This window comes from Phoenix dactylifera, unplaced genomic scaffold (genome assembly GCF_009389715.1).
Source record: "Phoenix dactylifera cultivar Barhee BC4 unplaced genomic scaffold, palm_55x_up_171113_PBpolish2nd_filt_p 000601F, whole genome shotgun sequence".
Taxonomy (NCBI): domain Eukaryota; kingdom Viridiplantae; phylum Streptophyta; class Magnoliopsida; order Arecales; family Arecaceae; genus Phoenix; species Phoenix dactylifera.
In genome coordinates this window covers 119,015-135,178 of record NW_024067998.1, presented here as the reverse complement: position 1 = coordinate 135,178, position 16,164 = coordinate 119,015, and the positions used below count along the sequence as shown (strand labels likewise).

General features: G+C 36.1%; 1 protein-coding gene across 3 annotated transcripts; it reads right to left on the bottom strand.

The window, feature by feature from the left end:
* Positions 1-242: 242 nt before the first annotated feature.
* On the bottom strand, positions 243-12,848 carry LOC103715740 (CTD small phosphatase-like protein 2). Of its 3 annotated transcripts, XM_017844953.3 has the most exons (8): positions 12,636-12,848; positions 10,350-10,522; positions 8,296-8,593; positions 7,748-7,872; positions 6,542-6,641; positions 2,678-3,187; positions 1,236-1,573; positions 243-721 (listed from the first exon to the last, which is right to left on the bottom strand). In XM_017844953.3, the coding sequence occupies exons 3-8, from the start codon at positions 8,441-8,443 to the stop codon at positions 521-523; spliced, it is 1,422 nt and encodes a 473-aa protein (XP_017700442.1). In that variant the 5' UTR covers positions 8,444-8,593; positions 10,350-10,522; positions 12,636-12,848; the 3' UTR covers positions 243-520. The 3 variants fall into 3 exon arrangements, with proteins under 3 accessions (XP_017700442.1, XP_008801703.1, XP_008801715.1); XM_008803481.4 differs by lacking the exon at positions 10,350-10,522; XM_008803493.4 differs by lacking the exon at positions 10,350-10,522 and having other exon boundaries at positions 6,542-6,638.
* Between the last annotated feature and the right edge of the window lie 3,316 nt (positions 12,849-16,164).

The following is a 16,164-nucleotide window of genomic DNA, read 5'->3' as shown; positions in this document are numbered from 1 at the left end:
TAGAACTGTAATTTTTCATTATAGCTATAACCTTCTGCAATTCTAAATTCTAGAAGCATGATTAGAATCACAATAACCAGGCGTGCAAGTACTTACATTTTCCAAGCGAACCATACTGCCATACACTTGGTTCCATAGTTGTGAGAAAGCAGAATTACACCCCCAGTAAGAAGCAACACCGATGCATATACAGAAACAGCTCAAAAAAAAAAAAAAAAAAAAAAAAAAAAAAAAAAAACAACTTTTTCCAACATAAGTAATTAGAGTTTATTAATCACCAATTGCAAAATTTGACAGCACTTTCCTATTGGATAAATTTAGTTTGTTGTTTACAGAGCATTACCCCTTCCACACAACACAAATTACAACAGCACAAATGGTACAGGGAGAGGTAAAATAAGAGTCTAAAGGGGAGTAGACAAATTCGGAGACGTATCAGAAGGCCTTTAGCCTCCTAGACACTTAAAACTGTTTTGAGGTACTCGATCCTTACATACTTTCTTCTGAAGAATGTGATCCCTCAGCTTCTGAATTCAAGGGACAGACAGGCTGCAGAAGCTACCTTCTCACGAAGATTGAACTTCTTGGCTATCAGCGGACGGACATCTTCAACCCCAACCAAACTCTCCAAGAATGGGAGTAACAAAAGCAGTTCTCGATCATTACGGTCATCAAACCAGCTTTCAATAGGAATACCATTGTCAATTTGAAATCCAAATGCCTGGCAAGATTAAAAAAAGATGACATCAAAATCCCCTTTTACACACAACAAAGTACATTACTACATTGTATTGTAGAACACAGCATTGACAGGTAAATAATCACATAGGCCCTCCATATGGGGATTCTTTGTTCTCAATGACCACAATGAGGTATATGGCTAAACTTGACTTTCCAAAATAATAGTGAATATGTCCTTACCGCAATAAGTAGGATCACTTGCTTCATATACTTAAGAATGTCATCAATTAAGTCAGCATTAGGAAACAAATGTTGAGTTATACGTAAAGTAGAAATATGAACCATGAAGTGCTGAGGGGAAACAAACAGCATTTACAATTCTTACATATGAATATTTGAGATGTAAATATTTGACTAGTTAACTTTAATCAATCCAGAGGGTTCTCAATGACACAAAAGTTGGAGCAATTGCTAGTCAAGAGCCTTGATCATTTTTTTCTACTTTATACTACAATTTTACCCTGCAATTACCCACAACAGACAAAAAGAACTACCTGAGGTGAATTGTCAATGATGACGACATGCGCCAAATCACGGCCAAGAACTGACAGATCCTTTAAATAATTACCCTCCACAAAAACGCAGGACTCACGATAAACACGGTGGCGGAATAATTTCCTTTTTGGATCAAGTACATTGAGGAGCTGTTCAGCATATATACTTTGACTGGCTGTGAATATAATCGTCTCGAATAGGCTAGCAACCCTGTCCAAGAAGTCCTTAAGATAAGGACGACACCGTACATAAATTGTATGCTCTTTATAATTGAAATTAACTGGAAATGTAAAATCCGCAGCTTCACATGGTTCCAGGCTGGAATGCACTAAAGTCTCTGCCAAGTAAACATAGTACAGTAATAAGCATATAACAATGCAAATCAAACAGCAAAAGACAAACATCCTACACATGATGAAAACAAGCAGATAAAACTAAATCACAAGATACTGAAGACGAAAATTTTCTTAGAACTCAAGTATAGGTCTGAAAGACACTGCAAATGCTTGCACACTACAATCACAGGTTGTGTTGAGGACCATATAGAGTATTGATCATTATGAGGTGATGCTAAGAAGTTTATGAAAAGTTGGCACGGCATCATGTTTGGTAGAGAAATTGTGTTATCTTTTCTCTAAATCAAACATGACTTACATTGATTGTGCAAACAAAAATATTTAATCATGCACCCAGTTCTAGCCGATTAAATGGAACTTACCAAGTATGATATCGAGTTGCACTCTGGGTAACATGCCAATGAGATTTAACTCAACTCAATTAAGCCTTAATCCCAAACAAGTTGGGGTCAGCTACATGAATTCTTTTCCTCCCTTCTGCTCGGTTAGAAATGTGCCAATGAGATTAACAAGCAACAATGACTCAGATCATAAGATTTCAACAATGCATAGAAGCATAATGATTGTAACCTGTCTGCAAAATCTACCTCAATTTTTGCACACAGTGAAAATTGATAAGCAAAATATTTGTTAAATTATACATGAGCATCAGCTTGACTCTACAAACATACAAGTGGCCTTACAATGAACAAAATTAGTCAACATTACATAAAGCTAACTGTTAAGAGAATAAAAATAATTATGATGTCTAATTATAAATAGGGTGCTAACTCCCAGTCGGCATCTTTATCTTGTTTAAGCAAATAGAAGAGGTAGGATGCACTATTGGAGCATCTAAGTTATCATAAACAGCAGCTGTGCATAAACAACTTATATACATAGGATAATAGCAGGCTAGCAAGACAGTAATGTTCAAATGAGTTATATTAACCCAAGAAACATACATTTGAGAATGTTTTAGAAAAGGTAAAAATTTTAGACAATAAAGCATATTAAGCATCAGATATGATTCAAAAATCAATATTAGACCAGAAAAAGCCATATACTTATCAAAGTAACAATCAGAGGAAGTTAATGTGCAGTACCATCCAAATCCAGTACAAGGGTAGTTGAAGGGCAACTCCTCGTTTGCTTTGGCAAAAGCATGGGCCGAAATCTTGGAACTACAGCTGATAAATCAGGCAGATCCTTGATGAATAAGTATGGATCAAAATCATCGAACTCATCACCCTCATCAGGTTCCACACAACCTTCTGATGACATTGAATTATGACTTTGTTCATCAATACACTCCAACTTAGAGTTCTGCATTGCAAGATATATGGCTGAAACTTCCGAAGAGAGGTTCCCCAGAACATTATATTCATCATCGCATGACGAGTTTGCACGATTTGATTTCATATGAAGAGTATGCAAATGATTTGTCAAATCAGCTTTATCATCACATGCACATGCTGACATAACTTCTGTTCTCTTCTCAACATGTTTCTGCTGATTTTCTAGTGGACAGCAGTAAGTGCCAGCCTTTGATTCTTCAACCTCAACATCATGAGGGTTTGCTTCGTCTTTGCTCTTGAACAAGTCCACAACATCATCTGCAAAAAGAGAATAGACTTATTAGAAAGCCCCGGCCACAATACCTAGTACGAGATAAAAGTCAGGCTTGTGGTCGAAGGAAAAATCAGCTAGAAGCTAAAGAAAACATATTGTAAATAATCTAAGATTATTGTATCACAAAAAATACACAGAAAAGAAAAGACTTGAATGCAAAAAATTCAAACGTACGGTCATACCAAAAACCACATGAAATGGCTTTGTTATATACATTACTGACATAATAAAGTTCCAATACTACTGACCAACTTCCTTTCTCATTTCCACATTTTGATTGTTAAAAGCACCAAAGACAAATTTTGGACAAAGCATGGACTGATTTTGACATGGAGAGATCCAAGACCAACCCAAATTTTCAGTTTCAGTCAGTTTTGGCAATTACGGCAAAAACTGACCAATGTTAACTATTTTGAAACAGGCTTATATTGCTATTTTGTGGCTGATAGGAGACTTTTTTAATTGGAATCTCAGAAGACATGAGGGACAGTTGATGTCACCTCAAAGATTCCTATTTGTTTCCTTTGAATGTTCACTGCTGGGAGATGGGATGAACACCGTTCATCCCTCTCCCACAGCAATCTCCTTCAACTCTTCTCCCTGCAGGCAATCAAAAGGTGGAATTGGCCAAAAATTCCTCCTTATTTAAAGATTTCAAGAGGTAATGAAATTTACACTCTTATTTTTTAAAGAAATTGTTATATAAATATATAAAAGCAAGAAAGATCTATTAGATTACAGGAAGATCTTTTCTGGTGTGATTTTTGATGTATAAACCTTCAAATATCTTTAGTAATTAGGTTACATGATCATCAATAGATTGGTAAAATCCTGTTAGTACAGATTAGTTTCGGCCCAGAACTACCAAGACAACACAAATTATAACCTAAATAACTCGTAATACAATAAAATGATTTAAAAAAACTTATCCTTATTTTTCTCACTCACAAATTTTCTTCGTTTTTAATTTTATTCTGATTTTTTTGACCAATACTTAAGAGCAAAACCACCAAAATCAATACTCTAACCAGGGGGCTGAAACCAAGACTGAACCATGAAAAATGCCATGCTGTTCAATAACTGTTAAGTGCTCTGGTTATTTCACAATGAACAAAAATTTAAAAATTTCCAGAAATGATTGATCAGCCCCTAGTTTTGCTTTCAATGTCCAACTAAAAAGGAGTAAAATAAAAAGTTATAACAAGAGATCAATTGAAGTAAACATATCAAATGAAAATCTTGAGCACCTCCATGCAAAAAAGTCTAATAGCAAGCAAATGAAGAAGGCACTTGTATGATCTCAGTGACTAATATGTCATAAACTTAAGTTGACCGCAACCTCCAACATTAAGAATACTTTCAAATATGTTAGCATAAATCATGGTCTGCCGAACCAGACCGTACCGGCCGGTTCGGCCCGGCATGGACCGGTCCGGCCTGGAACCGGTTCCAGCTATTTTCGGGACGGTACTGATGGATACGCGTGCGTACAGGTCTCATACCGGCCCGTACCGGCCAATTCGCACCAGTACCCGTTTTTTTTAAATCACAGCACGCGCGCTGTGGTGTAGCGCGTGGCCCGCGTGAGCCAACTCATCCGCGCAGGGCAGCGCGCGGGCACGCTGCCCCGCGCGCGCTGCCCCATGCGGGGCATAAATGCCACAGAGTAGCATTTAATGCCACTATGTAGCCACCTTTTATCCGCACGTCCGCGTGCGGACGGGAACCGAAAAAAAAGCAGGAGACCGGTTCGTACCGACCCGTTCAAGTACGAACCGTCTCGAACCGGTCCGGTAGACAACCAGTACGCCTACCGATACCGGTTCGGCGTACCTTGGCATAAATACTAGTATATCCATGCAGCACCATTATTGACATATGCATGACATAAAGATGTAGTGAACAAAGGTGAAAATTCTTCAAGATATTGAGATATTACAGAAAGAAATATAATTTCCAACAGATGGGAAGAAAATACTAGGAGAGGTAAAATCTATGGTGAAGAAATTAAAACTTGCACAAATGAACAGGAAGACAAAACAAAAGAGGAACTTGTGCAATATTGAGAAGATAGTAGGATATTTTATACAAGAGGGTAACTAAGGAGCTTGTACAAACTATTAGCATTACACTACGATCCTGACAAGCTTTTATTTGCATGAACAATTGAAAAGGTACCAAAATGACTATGATATAATCAATATATTCACTAACATCACTGCAAACCAATCTCAAGATAAAGCCATAGGTATTTTATCTTCTAAGAACTATAACACGAATCTACTAACTAACAATATTAAACAAGTAATAATTTTTCTGATCAACATGACTATTATTCATGTTAAACTACCTTAGAGAACATATCCAAGCAATTATACCACGATACAACTCAATGGCGAAAAAGCACTCATAATGCCATGGCTAACTAAATAGATATATACAAGTCTTGTTGGTTAAATTTAAGGTTTTAAAAGGCAGTTTCATGTTGTGCCAGTTACAATTGGCACACTGTTTGCTGTTCCCTACTAAAGGAAAGAAAATTGTTAACAAAGAAGTATCAAGAAATTTGATGTAATAGGCATATTGCAGAGGATAAAGAAAAGATTTCAGAATATACTCTCAATCTTGGATAAAGAAAAGACTTTAAATCAGATATCAAAAAGAGAGATAGAGGATTATCATCTCACATTCAGACCTCTAAATGAGTAAGAAGAACAACATGGTTTTGAAGAGTCAAAATTTTAAAGAAGCATTTCACAAATTATGCTCCTTCAAGGAATATAAAACTAGAGAAGAGAAAAGGACACTCGATTATTTTATTACTTACTATTAGCAAAGCCTGTCTAGATATCTCATCCAAGCAAATGATTAGTTAATACACATTAGGTCATTTTGTAATTTTTAACTGAATTCAGATTTGAAATTTTTTCTGTGAACCTGATTAGGAATTGGTCTACATAAACAGCACTATGCTATAAAATAGTGCACGATCCAACTTGTGTCATGGATTTAAGTATCATGTAAACACAAAGGTAGCATTCAAGTCTATTGACATCAAAACTACCAGCAGCCAACAAAATTTGGATGAGTCTAAATATATCCATATTTCAAAGTATAAGTTGCTAAACGAAGGGACATGAAACAGGTATTTTATTAAATTATGTCATCACCGAATTGCTAGTACAAAAATTGAATTAAATTGGAAAAAAACATTTACGCAAATGAACCCCAACCCCCTCCCAAAAAGGAAAAAAAAGAAAAAAAAAAGGAAAAGGAATGCTATCATCAATTGGGAAGAACTTCAATATTTTAATCCACTGAAATTACAAACTACATACCTTTATCAGTTATGCCACCGCAGATGTCTTTATGATGATGGAAGGAAGGGGAGAATAAGGTATCCACTGCACATTCTGCAGTATTATCTTCAGATTGCTGCTACAGCATTAAATTCGATTGTCAGGCTTAACTGCTAAAGCAAATATCAAGCATAGCACTGTTTAAAAATGAAAATCAGTGATGAACCTAGTATTAAAATGGACAGAAAAAAGTAACGAAGATAAATGAACCCACTAATCTACAAGCATAAACGAAATAAAATAATAACCAAAAGTTATCAAGATAAATGAATCCATTAATATACAATTATAAACCAAATTAAACAACTGCAAGAAAATGATTGTCCAGTATCAACTTCTTTGCATTTTGCATATCTCTAATAATGTTTTTCTTATTTAATCATATAATTAAAATCTCAGAAATTACGCCTATGACCAAAAAAAAGCAGAGCACACTGGGACAATTATGATGATGCTTTGCTAGGTTTAAATTACAATAGCAAAACATAAAAAAATTGTGTGGATATAGGACAAAAACTATATGTCACTATAAAAGCAACTACTTAAATTGCATGATTGACATCATCGATTACCATAGTGTAGACAGGCAAATTTAAGGTTCATTCCAAAAATGCTATGCAAAGGTAGACAGAAACTCCAAATAAATCTTGCATAAGGCAATAGCAAATTGTGAGTAACCAGGTAGCGGGTGAACAAAGAGAAGATATTTTGATCCACTAGCATAATTTCATACATCACTTCCATCTTTGATGATTTCTTACAAACACCCAAGAACTCCAATTAATATGTGGTTAGAAGAAGAATATCCAAATAATAGATAAACATGCCAACATGAACAATGATCAACTAATTAAATGGCTTGAACTACATTTAAGGTTAAAGGAGTAATTATAGCAAGAACCATCTAGAAAAACATCATATCGCTTAACTAAATATAAAAAGTTTAGGAGTTTTGCATATGAATACAAGAATATTTAATTAAAAAATATGAAGAAACCTGCATTACAAACTACAACACCTGTAAAAAGCGGCTTATCAAACGAGAAACAAACAGTCTCCTCTTCACTAAAGTTACTTATTATAATGCAAAAATTTAAAGCAAAGAAATTGCAATATAAAATACGATGTTTTTTATACATCAAGAGTACTGGTGCAAAACATCACAACAAAAATGAATACCACTACCTTATGGCAAAGGGAAGTCGCATCTGCGGCAGAGATGTCCTGATTCTCATCTTGTGCCACATCACGAACAGAATGCAACTTCTTTCCTGCCTGTGCATATCTATTTTTCCTTGACAGAATTCCATCTGGAGAAAAAACACAAGTAGATTAACATCACCATTATGAACCAAAAAATTGCAATTGAACTCCAATAAAAATTTCAAGTAAACAAAGATTATAGATGTCAGATTTGGTAAACTACTTCAGAAGAAAAGAAGATTGCAGGACTGTAGCCAGTACAATAATACAATTGACCTTCCAGGAAAAAAGGTGTATAATCTAGCAAACTAAACAATGAACACTAAGGAAAATATGTATCTTGAAATATTAAATCTATCCCTTGCCTTAGTGTGTGTATGATAAATTGGAAGCTCGCATAGAAAGAAGAGGAAAGGTCAACAAGTTTTGAAGAGATAGTTTAACCACAGATATACTAAACCTGGTTTTATTTACTATTTTTAACAACATTATACCAAAAAGTATAACAGGAGACAGATGGAAAAAGTTACCTGATTTTTGTTTTTTTGCAGATGATGTGATAAGCTCTGTAACTTTCTTTTTACTGATCACTGTCACCTTTTTTGGTTGTCTACAAGATCCAGAATTAGCATGATTTCTGGAAGCATTTCTCGCAAGAACTTTTTTTCTTGTTTGCATTGTTCGATCAACAAAAATAACTGAGTCTACAAGCTTAAAATCTGTCCTGCCTTAGCAGATGGAAGATGATGGTGAAAGATGCCACATCTTACCACAAACATCTTCGCTTACAAAATGTGCAAAATTCCTCACCTGAAGCTGATACTCCATCTGTGGACAAAAAGAGATGTCATCAAGCTGATGAGAGAAAAATGCTGACAACCAATTATAGTTCAGACTTGTTGAATTCCTACTTAATATGCAAGAGTTCATTGCAGCTTTCATATTACATGCCTTGCTCAAATATATCAAAAAGAATAAAGATAAAATAAATGTGCCATAAATTATTTCCAGCAAACAACACAAGCACATTTCTGAACTTGCCATGTAGATGTACATTGACAGAACATGAAGACCATTATTAACAGAAATAATAATCTATTGTGATTGAAATGTTCTTTCATGTGAGGAAGAGAGCAGAAATAATAATCTATTGCAGACTGAAATTTTCTTTCATGTGTGAGAGAGTACATTAGATGCCTTCTGTACTACAATTAAACTTGCAAAGCAATAGTGATATATTCTTGAAAAACCAAAACCTTAAAAACAACCCATCAAGTAACATGTAACAGGACTCTAAAGATTAAGCACATCTGGAACCACTAGGTTTAAGTCCAGATCTGGTGACATGACAAGATAGAGGCACCAGGATGTGTAAAAATCCACCTGCCAAGTATAACTATTTAAAACAAGTTGCAGACTAGGTTTATCTGGAGGTCTTAACAGTACTGAAAGATTGGAAGTTTACATTTGGCAATGACTAACTAACCAACCTCCACCAGAACTAAGTTATATCCCGAGGAAAAGCTACCAAAAGAACTACATTTTGTTCTTGAAATTGACTTTGCTTTATTCTCTCTCTCTTATTTCCTTTTATTGTTTGGCTATATCTAATTTAGTCAACAGAGAAATAATTAAAGATGACCTCAGCAAAACCCTTGCATGAGTTACTATATATGCACACTGATACACATAAGTGGACAGCAAAAATTATTGTTTCCACGGAGTTCAAAGGCATTAAACATTTATAATCAGAAACTACAAGAACAAAATATTATTTTTGGGGAATTAAACAGAATCAAATTCCAAGATCTTGCAAGATCCCTCTAAACCATGAACGTGAATCCACATTCTCCTTTAGCTTTGTGGGCAGTGCTTGCTCACATGCCACCAAACTTGGAGGAGCCAGTGCTAGATAATAGAATACGTTTGAATATATAATTAGGAACACTACTGATTGAGAATACCGATAACGCAATTTGCAACTTAACACTTATTATAGCCACATAATTATCATAACAGGATGCCAAAATATTCTGATATCTCAAATATTGTGTAAACATATATGTGTGAGCCTTACTGCACCTATATCACATATTTCTTATCAGTTCTATGCTAACTCCCAATAGTGATAGCACAACAAGCAAAAGCCTTTGATATCCTTCTTTGCAACTTCCACTCATGTAGTCCCAAATTTTTTCCCTCATCATTTACTACACATGCAAAAAATTAGGATCTCTTTTTGAAGTTTTCTTGTGGCCTTCATGGCACAGCACCAACATCCCCACTTGACTTACAGCCATTATATTTTCAACCAGCACAACTTTTAACTTACTTGACTTATGTGCTCATAATACAAATTTACATTCTACCAACTTATATATTACTCATTTCAGCAACATGGATCTTGGATATGATTTATTCATTGATAAACAGACCCCTGAAACATTTCCATCATTGAAGTTGTCTCATAAAAATATTAACCTTATTGTTGTCACAAGATAATTTGTTCGAAATGGTATTCCAGTAACATAGTTTATTATAGAGCTCCTGACATACAGGTAGAAATGCCAATGTGGATACTCAACTTTCATTGCTGTTGTTGCCCTTGTCTTCACTAATTCTGGTAGTGCACTTTCTATTAGGATTGTAACACGACCAATCTCTTCGACAAATAAGCATTCCCAATCTCAAACTTCAATGGTCCTCCCACTTTGTCCAAAATTTTACCAAGAATCAGGCTTGTTAAAGCATCTTTCCCTACAAGAACGAGCATAAACTACATAATCAATTGAGTTGTTCTACCTACCTTCTCTCCAGCACAATTTCTAGATACCTGACATATACAGATAAAAGATGGTTCTAAACTGTTCTCAAACTTTGGTAGGTTACACCATGTCCACAAAAACAAGCCCAATTTAATGGGAAGACAGTTAGTTAAAGTTAAGATTCAGATGAACATTCTACATATCTCCTAGAATCAGAGGAAATATAGCACTATCTGGAACAAGGATACAAAGGGTGATGGCCAAATGATGATAATGCTTAATGTAATAATAATGCAAGTAAAATTGATATCATTAGGAAAAGAAAATTCCACAAAAAACCCTTTATCATTAAGATATAAATCATGAAACGCACAAGCAAAATAAAAATTGGTTAAAAATTATTTGAAACAGGTGGGAATCACTACACATAAAAATCACCCAAATTAAATAGAAAGAATATTAGACTCAAAACTCTGAGCTATGCTTCAGCGGTTTTATACATATGAAGTGATCTAGAGAAAAGTGTAAACAAATGGGAAACTTGATTTTGGATTCACCAAGCCTGGCCCTTTCAAGGGTTTAAAAAACCAGTGCCATGCAATATAACAGTTATGACCTATAGCAAACAACACAACGGCTAGCGCATTGTAAATCAGATTTAAGAAGACCAAAAAAGTATAAATAAAAAAGACTAAACACATCCATGTATTTTATTAGGCAATATAATGACATGACTTAACAAAGCTCCAGAATGTTCTATGACCTAGTGACGACCTATAAAAACTGCAAAGTGGTCCTAACCGCGTCGGTCATGTCAAGTTTAGGTATAAAGCAGTCTTATGATATGGAAACCATGTAATTGATTTGATGAATCAACGAGGGTTTATAACATTATATTTCCATGAGCACCCATAGAGCGTGAACGAGGGAAGGAAATGCAGGAGTTTTAGGGGTTCGGGCAGAGAAGGAGAGAAAGTTAGGGAGGGTGGTAGAAAATAATATTAAGGACAGTTTTACATTCGATGGTCGTAATTTGTTCTATCTCCTTAACATTATTTGATCTTGACATATCTGAAAATAGATAATGAACTACTATTTTGTGATTCATGCCTGAAGCTGATTTGGGGAGAACTTGTTCGGGAAACTTCATCTAGCCACCAGCTGGCACAGCATAGCTCAGCTTGTTATGTCTTGGCATCTCATAGTCAGGATGTTGGACTATTTTGCATCTCCACCCAGGTGTTTCCAAGTTCTTCAAGGACATCAATATAAATAACTTCCCCTCCTACAGGGGACTAGTTATCTTCATCAACAAATCTACTCTTGTACATTGTCTAATCTCTCTCACCTACATACTTACACATGCATACATCAGCTAGTCCATCTTTCCTCCATCGATCTTATACATCTTGTTATTGGCGAGATACTAACCTGCACCACATTGTCAGCCTTCCTGTAAGCCTTACCTCTGTCTTTTGAAAGTGCATTCCTACTCTTCTAACTGATGCTACAACTTGCTCAAGCTTTACAAGAAGCAACACTTTTGACCGATAAGTGTCTGTTTGAGCTTTGTAAGATGATAGTGTTTCGATGTTTCTGTGTCGAATAACAGAAAAGATTGGTATTAACCATCAATCGCTAACCTTCAAACCCCATCCCATCTCGCTGTTCCTATTCCCTGATATTTGCAGATAATGGATTTCATCCATGAACCTACCTTTGAGAAGCTGGGACAGTGCTTGCTGATTCACATTAGTATTATCAATAAACTTTGTACAGCGCTCCTAAAATCACACGACAATTTGTAAGGGAAAAATCAATGAAAAAAAATATGAATATAAAACAATTTACCCTACTTCAATCACACTAACATATAATAAATTCCAAGTAAAACTGTAGAACTTTACAAATTCGGATCACTATTAAAGAATATTCCAAAATACTGTTTGAAAAACCAAAGTCACTAGTGGAAACCCTAGAAACAGGGAACGAAATCACAACCAGAACTTATTAAATCATTCCCGAAATGCAAGCAGAAATCATGATAGAAAAACCATCCAAGCACCCAAATCAGACGCTCGGAAGATCAAAACCAACACCATCACCTGCTACTTCAATCCGTCAAAGAACTAGAGGCATCAGCAGAGACGAAGACGGAGAAAGAGACTTTGTACCCTAACCCTTCGGAAACAAGGGGGAAAACGGTTTTCTCCTCCCGTGGATAGAGGTTTACGAGAGAGGAGATGACGAGCAGCCAAGATTCCTGGGGAAAGCTTTAGTGAGGGGGAGAGAGACTGAAAAAAAAGAATCAGATAAAAAAAAATCTTTCCCCATGGTAGGTTAAAAAGGGTCCGCTCGGCCATCAAGTTGGAGTACTATGATATGGATGCTGCCGCGTGAGTTTCATGATTCGTGCGGGAGTCCTTTACCGTGGATTCTTTTCGGACCCGAGAAGTTCGCTTGGGGGCACGCATTTTGAGTGGCAGGTGGGATGCATCCGTGGACTGGTCTTGAGAAAAATAGGAAGGTGTTCGGGTTTGGAGGAAAATTTGAAATCGAGGGGACTAAATTGGGAAATAAATGAAAAACTATCAAACGAATTTGAATTTGGAGCTTGGGGTACGGGGTGGGCTGACGCACGGATGGGCACGGAGAATGGCGGCGCTTTTGTTTTGGAGCCCAGGTAATTGCCCGCGGGACCCAAAAATGTGACCATAAACGGTGACCTTCCCACAGTGGCCCTTCTCTGCCTTGGCTCCCCTCTTGCCAAGATTTTTCTTTTTTTTTCTTATAAAGACGGACACGACCGTAATATACGAGCAGCCACTCGAATCAAAATACGTCAAATCATGCAACTGGAGGTACCACTAAAGGAGGACTTTCATATCATTAAGGCAGTATTGATCGCGACGTAAGAAGCTATCTAAACGGCAGGTCTCCGTAAATAAATAAGAATTGCTTTAAAATATCTCAATTTGGGGATCAAATGCTTCAAACCCTTTAAAATGGGATAGACATCATCATGAGCAATCGACAGTTCTGAAATCCAAATAATGATTGTTTTGGAATACCCTCTCTAAAATAATGTTAGGGGCTCTAAGAGCTAAAGTAGCATGCACCAATACTTTTCAAGCTTTGCATATGGTAATACACAATTATAAAGATGACAACTGTTGAGGTCGGGGTTCCCCGACGTCAGACCTTAGCCCTCACCGAATTGAAACAGAAAAAAAATACTGCGTCCTCACAAAAGGTATTGTCCGCTTTGGAACAGTGCATACATATCGCGCGACGCGTATCGTGGGCAGCTTACTCCTCTCACGATTTTGCCCTTTAAAAAGTACCTCCTGAGGAAAGGGTAATCGAGCCCTCCATTTAAGGCACAGACCTTTTTGCTATTCAGTCGATGTGGAACTAAGTTCGAGACCCTTTATTTCCACAACAATAACCACCTGCAACTTTTAGTGTTGACGGCTGATTCTAGATAACAAATTCAGCACCACCATGTGTACCCTCTCTAAAATACTGCTAGTAAAATTGATATTGAGAAAATTAGATGATGAAGGTCGCAAGTGAAATGGACCACCCTAAAAGATGCAGTAGTTATTATAGGATTGGCTCGGTTTTTTATTGTTGTTAAAGACTGCCGAACGGCGTTTGCTTGCATGAATTTGTTGGCATGAGAGTGAGCTTTCGTGATGGTGGTAAGAGGAGCCTGAGGAGGTGTGACAGCCGAATGGTGATGACCTCTATCTCACCACAAGGAGCAAGCAGTCATTTGCAAATAAGAGGTGAGATAAAGGAGGCGTTGACTAGGCTGATATGCCTCTAGTGATCAGCCTTGTCCGCCTCATGAAGTATCCGAGAAAGCATCTACATAGACGAGGAATAGACATGAAGACAGTGAGCAACCTTGGCATATCCCGATTAGAGTGCCATTCACCAGCAATGTATAGAAGAGCTCCACAATACAACCTTGAACCCAATTGATCTACCCATCATAAAAGCCAAATTGTCACAAGGAGTGAAAAACAAAAATCCCATCTGACTTGGTTATATGCTTGTTTCATGTCAATCCTGATAATCATGATAGTCATGCGGGAGGGGGCTCTGATAAGATCATGCATGAACCCCTAAGCTATAATGATGTTGTTTGTGATGTTTGACAAAAGCCTCTTGCTCCGAGCTAATCAGGAGTTCACCATTGACTGCATTCTTATCACCATGATTTTTGTAACTAATTTATATAGTGTGGTACATAAGCTAATTGGTCTAAAATGCAAGGACTCCATGAGGTTTGGTCTCTTCGAGAGTAGATTGTGGTCTTAGCTTTCTCCCCTCTAGCCGCTCCAACTTTCCTCCCCCATCAAGCCTCGGTGATGGCCTAAACTTTCCGGCTGATGACCCTGAGAGCTTGGATTCCAAGACTTTTTTATAAAAAAAATAGTGCCTCATACATAAATTTCAATAATAACATCATTTTATTATAGCAATCTCAATCCAAATTGTTATTCACATTATAACAATTATGATAACCATTATTTATCTCAAAAAATATAGTTTTATTTCTTTTGGTATTAAAACAATCATCATTACAATGATGGTTATAATGGTGTTGTGAAAGGAAATAAAGGGTGTCAATGAAAAATATCTGCTCTTTTAACTACTGTGTGTTTAATTAAATTTTTTTCACTTGTACCATCTTTTTTAGAAAGAAAATTAATAAAAAAATTGAATATTTCATGAAATAGTATTTTATTTAAAGAAATAGTATAATTGAAATAATATTTGTTATTTATTTTATCATGGATTATTGCAATGCTAAATGTGATTTAATAGCCTTTTTTTTCATTATTATTACATATAGTATGATAAAAAGGTATCCCAAACTATATTATAAAGTCCGCTATTCTGAACCTCTTGGTACATGCTGCATGCAGCAAATTGAACCTCCATTAGCAAGCGTTAAGAGACTCGCATATGGCATTTATATTGGGTCAGGTACTCTAAAAGTTAGATTTTATATGATTTATCTATGTTGTTTGAGAATACCTGGATATCTACTTTTACCCGCAGCTCACAAATAGCAAATCTTGTCGGCTGATGACTAGGCGAATTCCACTAAAACTAATAAAACCTAATTAAAATGGATGGCATGGCAAGGAGAAGCATTTTTACAATCACGAAAGATACGAGAGCTTTGCATCAAAATAAACTTTATGCCTCACAATCAGGGATTGATGTCATAAGTTTTCATATACAAATTAGCAATATATAACCATTTAGCTATTAGATTTGATGTTCATGATCTAAGTATCACCATCCCTAAACAACAAAATCCATCCCATGAATCGAAGACAAACAACAGCTCCCAGAATCATTAACATCTCTCCCACCCCAAAAAAAGAACTTAAAAAAGCAAGATAAAAAAAAAAACTCCAGTAAGTCACTTTCTGCTATAGCCTCTTGCGCAAGCCTACTTGGATCAAGGTATATAGAAAAGTAAAGATCATTATTGAAGATAAAACAGCCTTGTCAAAGATGCCATGGCCAAAGGCTTCTTTGGATCAAAACAAAAAATTAGGAGACACCTGGAATTTTTAAAACGTTCAGACTTTCCGAGATTTTATAAAG

Excerpts from the sequence above, each read along its gene's own strand:
- LOC103715740 (XM_017844953.3), bottom strand. The coding sequence starts at position 8,443 with ATGCAAACAAGAAAAAAAGTTCTTGCGAGAAATGCTTCCAGAAATCAT. Across the intron at positions 7,873-8,295 it reads TGCAAAAAAACAAAAATCAG|ATGGAATTCTGTCAAGGAAA; the intron begins GTAACTTTTTCC and ends TTTTTTCTCCAG. Across the intron at positions 6,642-7,747 it reads CGACTTCCCTTTGCCATAAG|CAGCAATCTGAAGATAATAC; the intron begins GTAGTGGTATTC and ends TTAATGCTGTAG.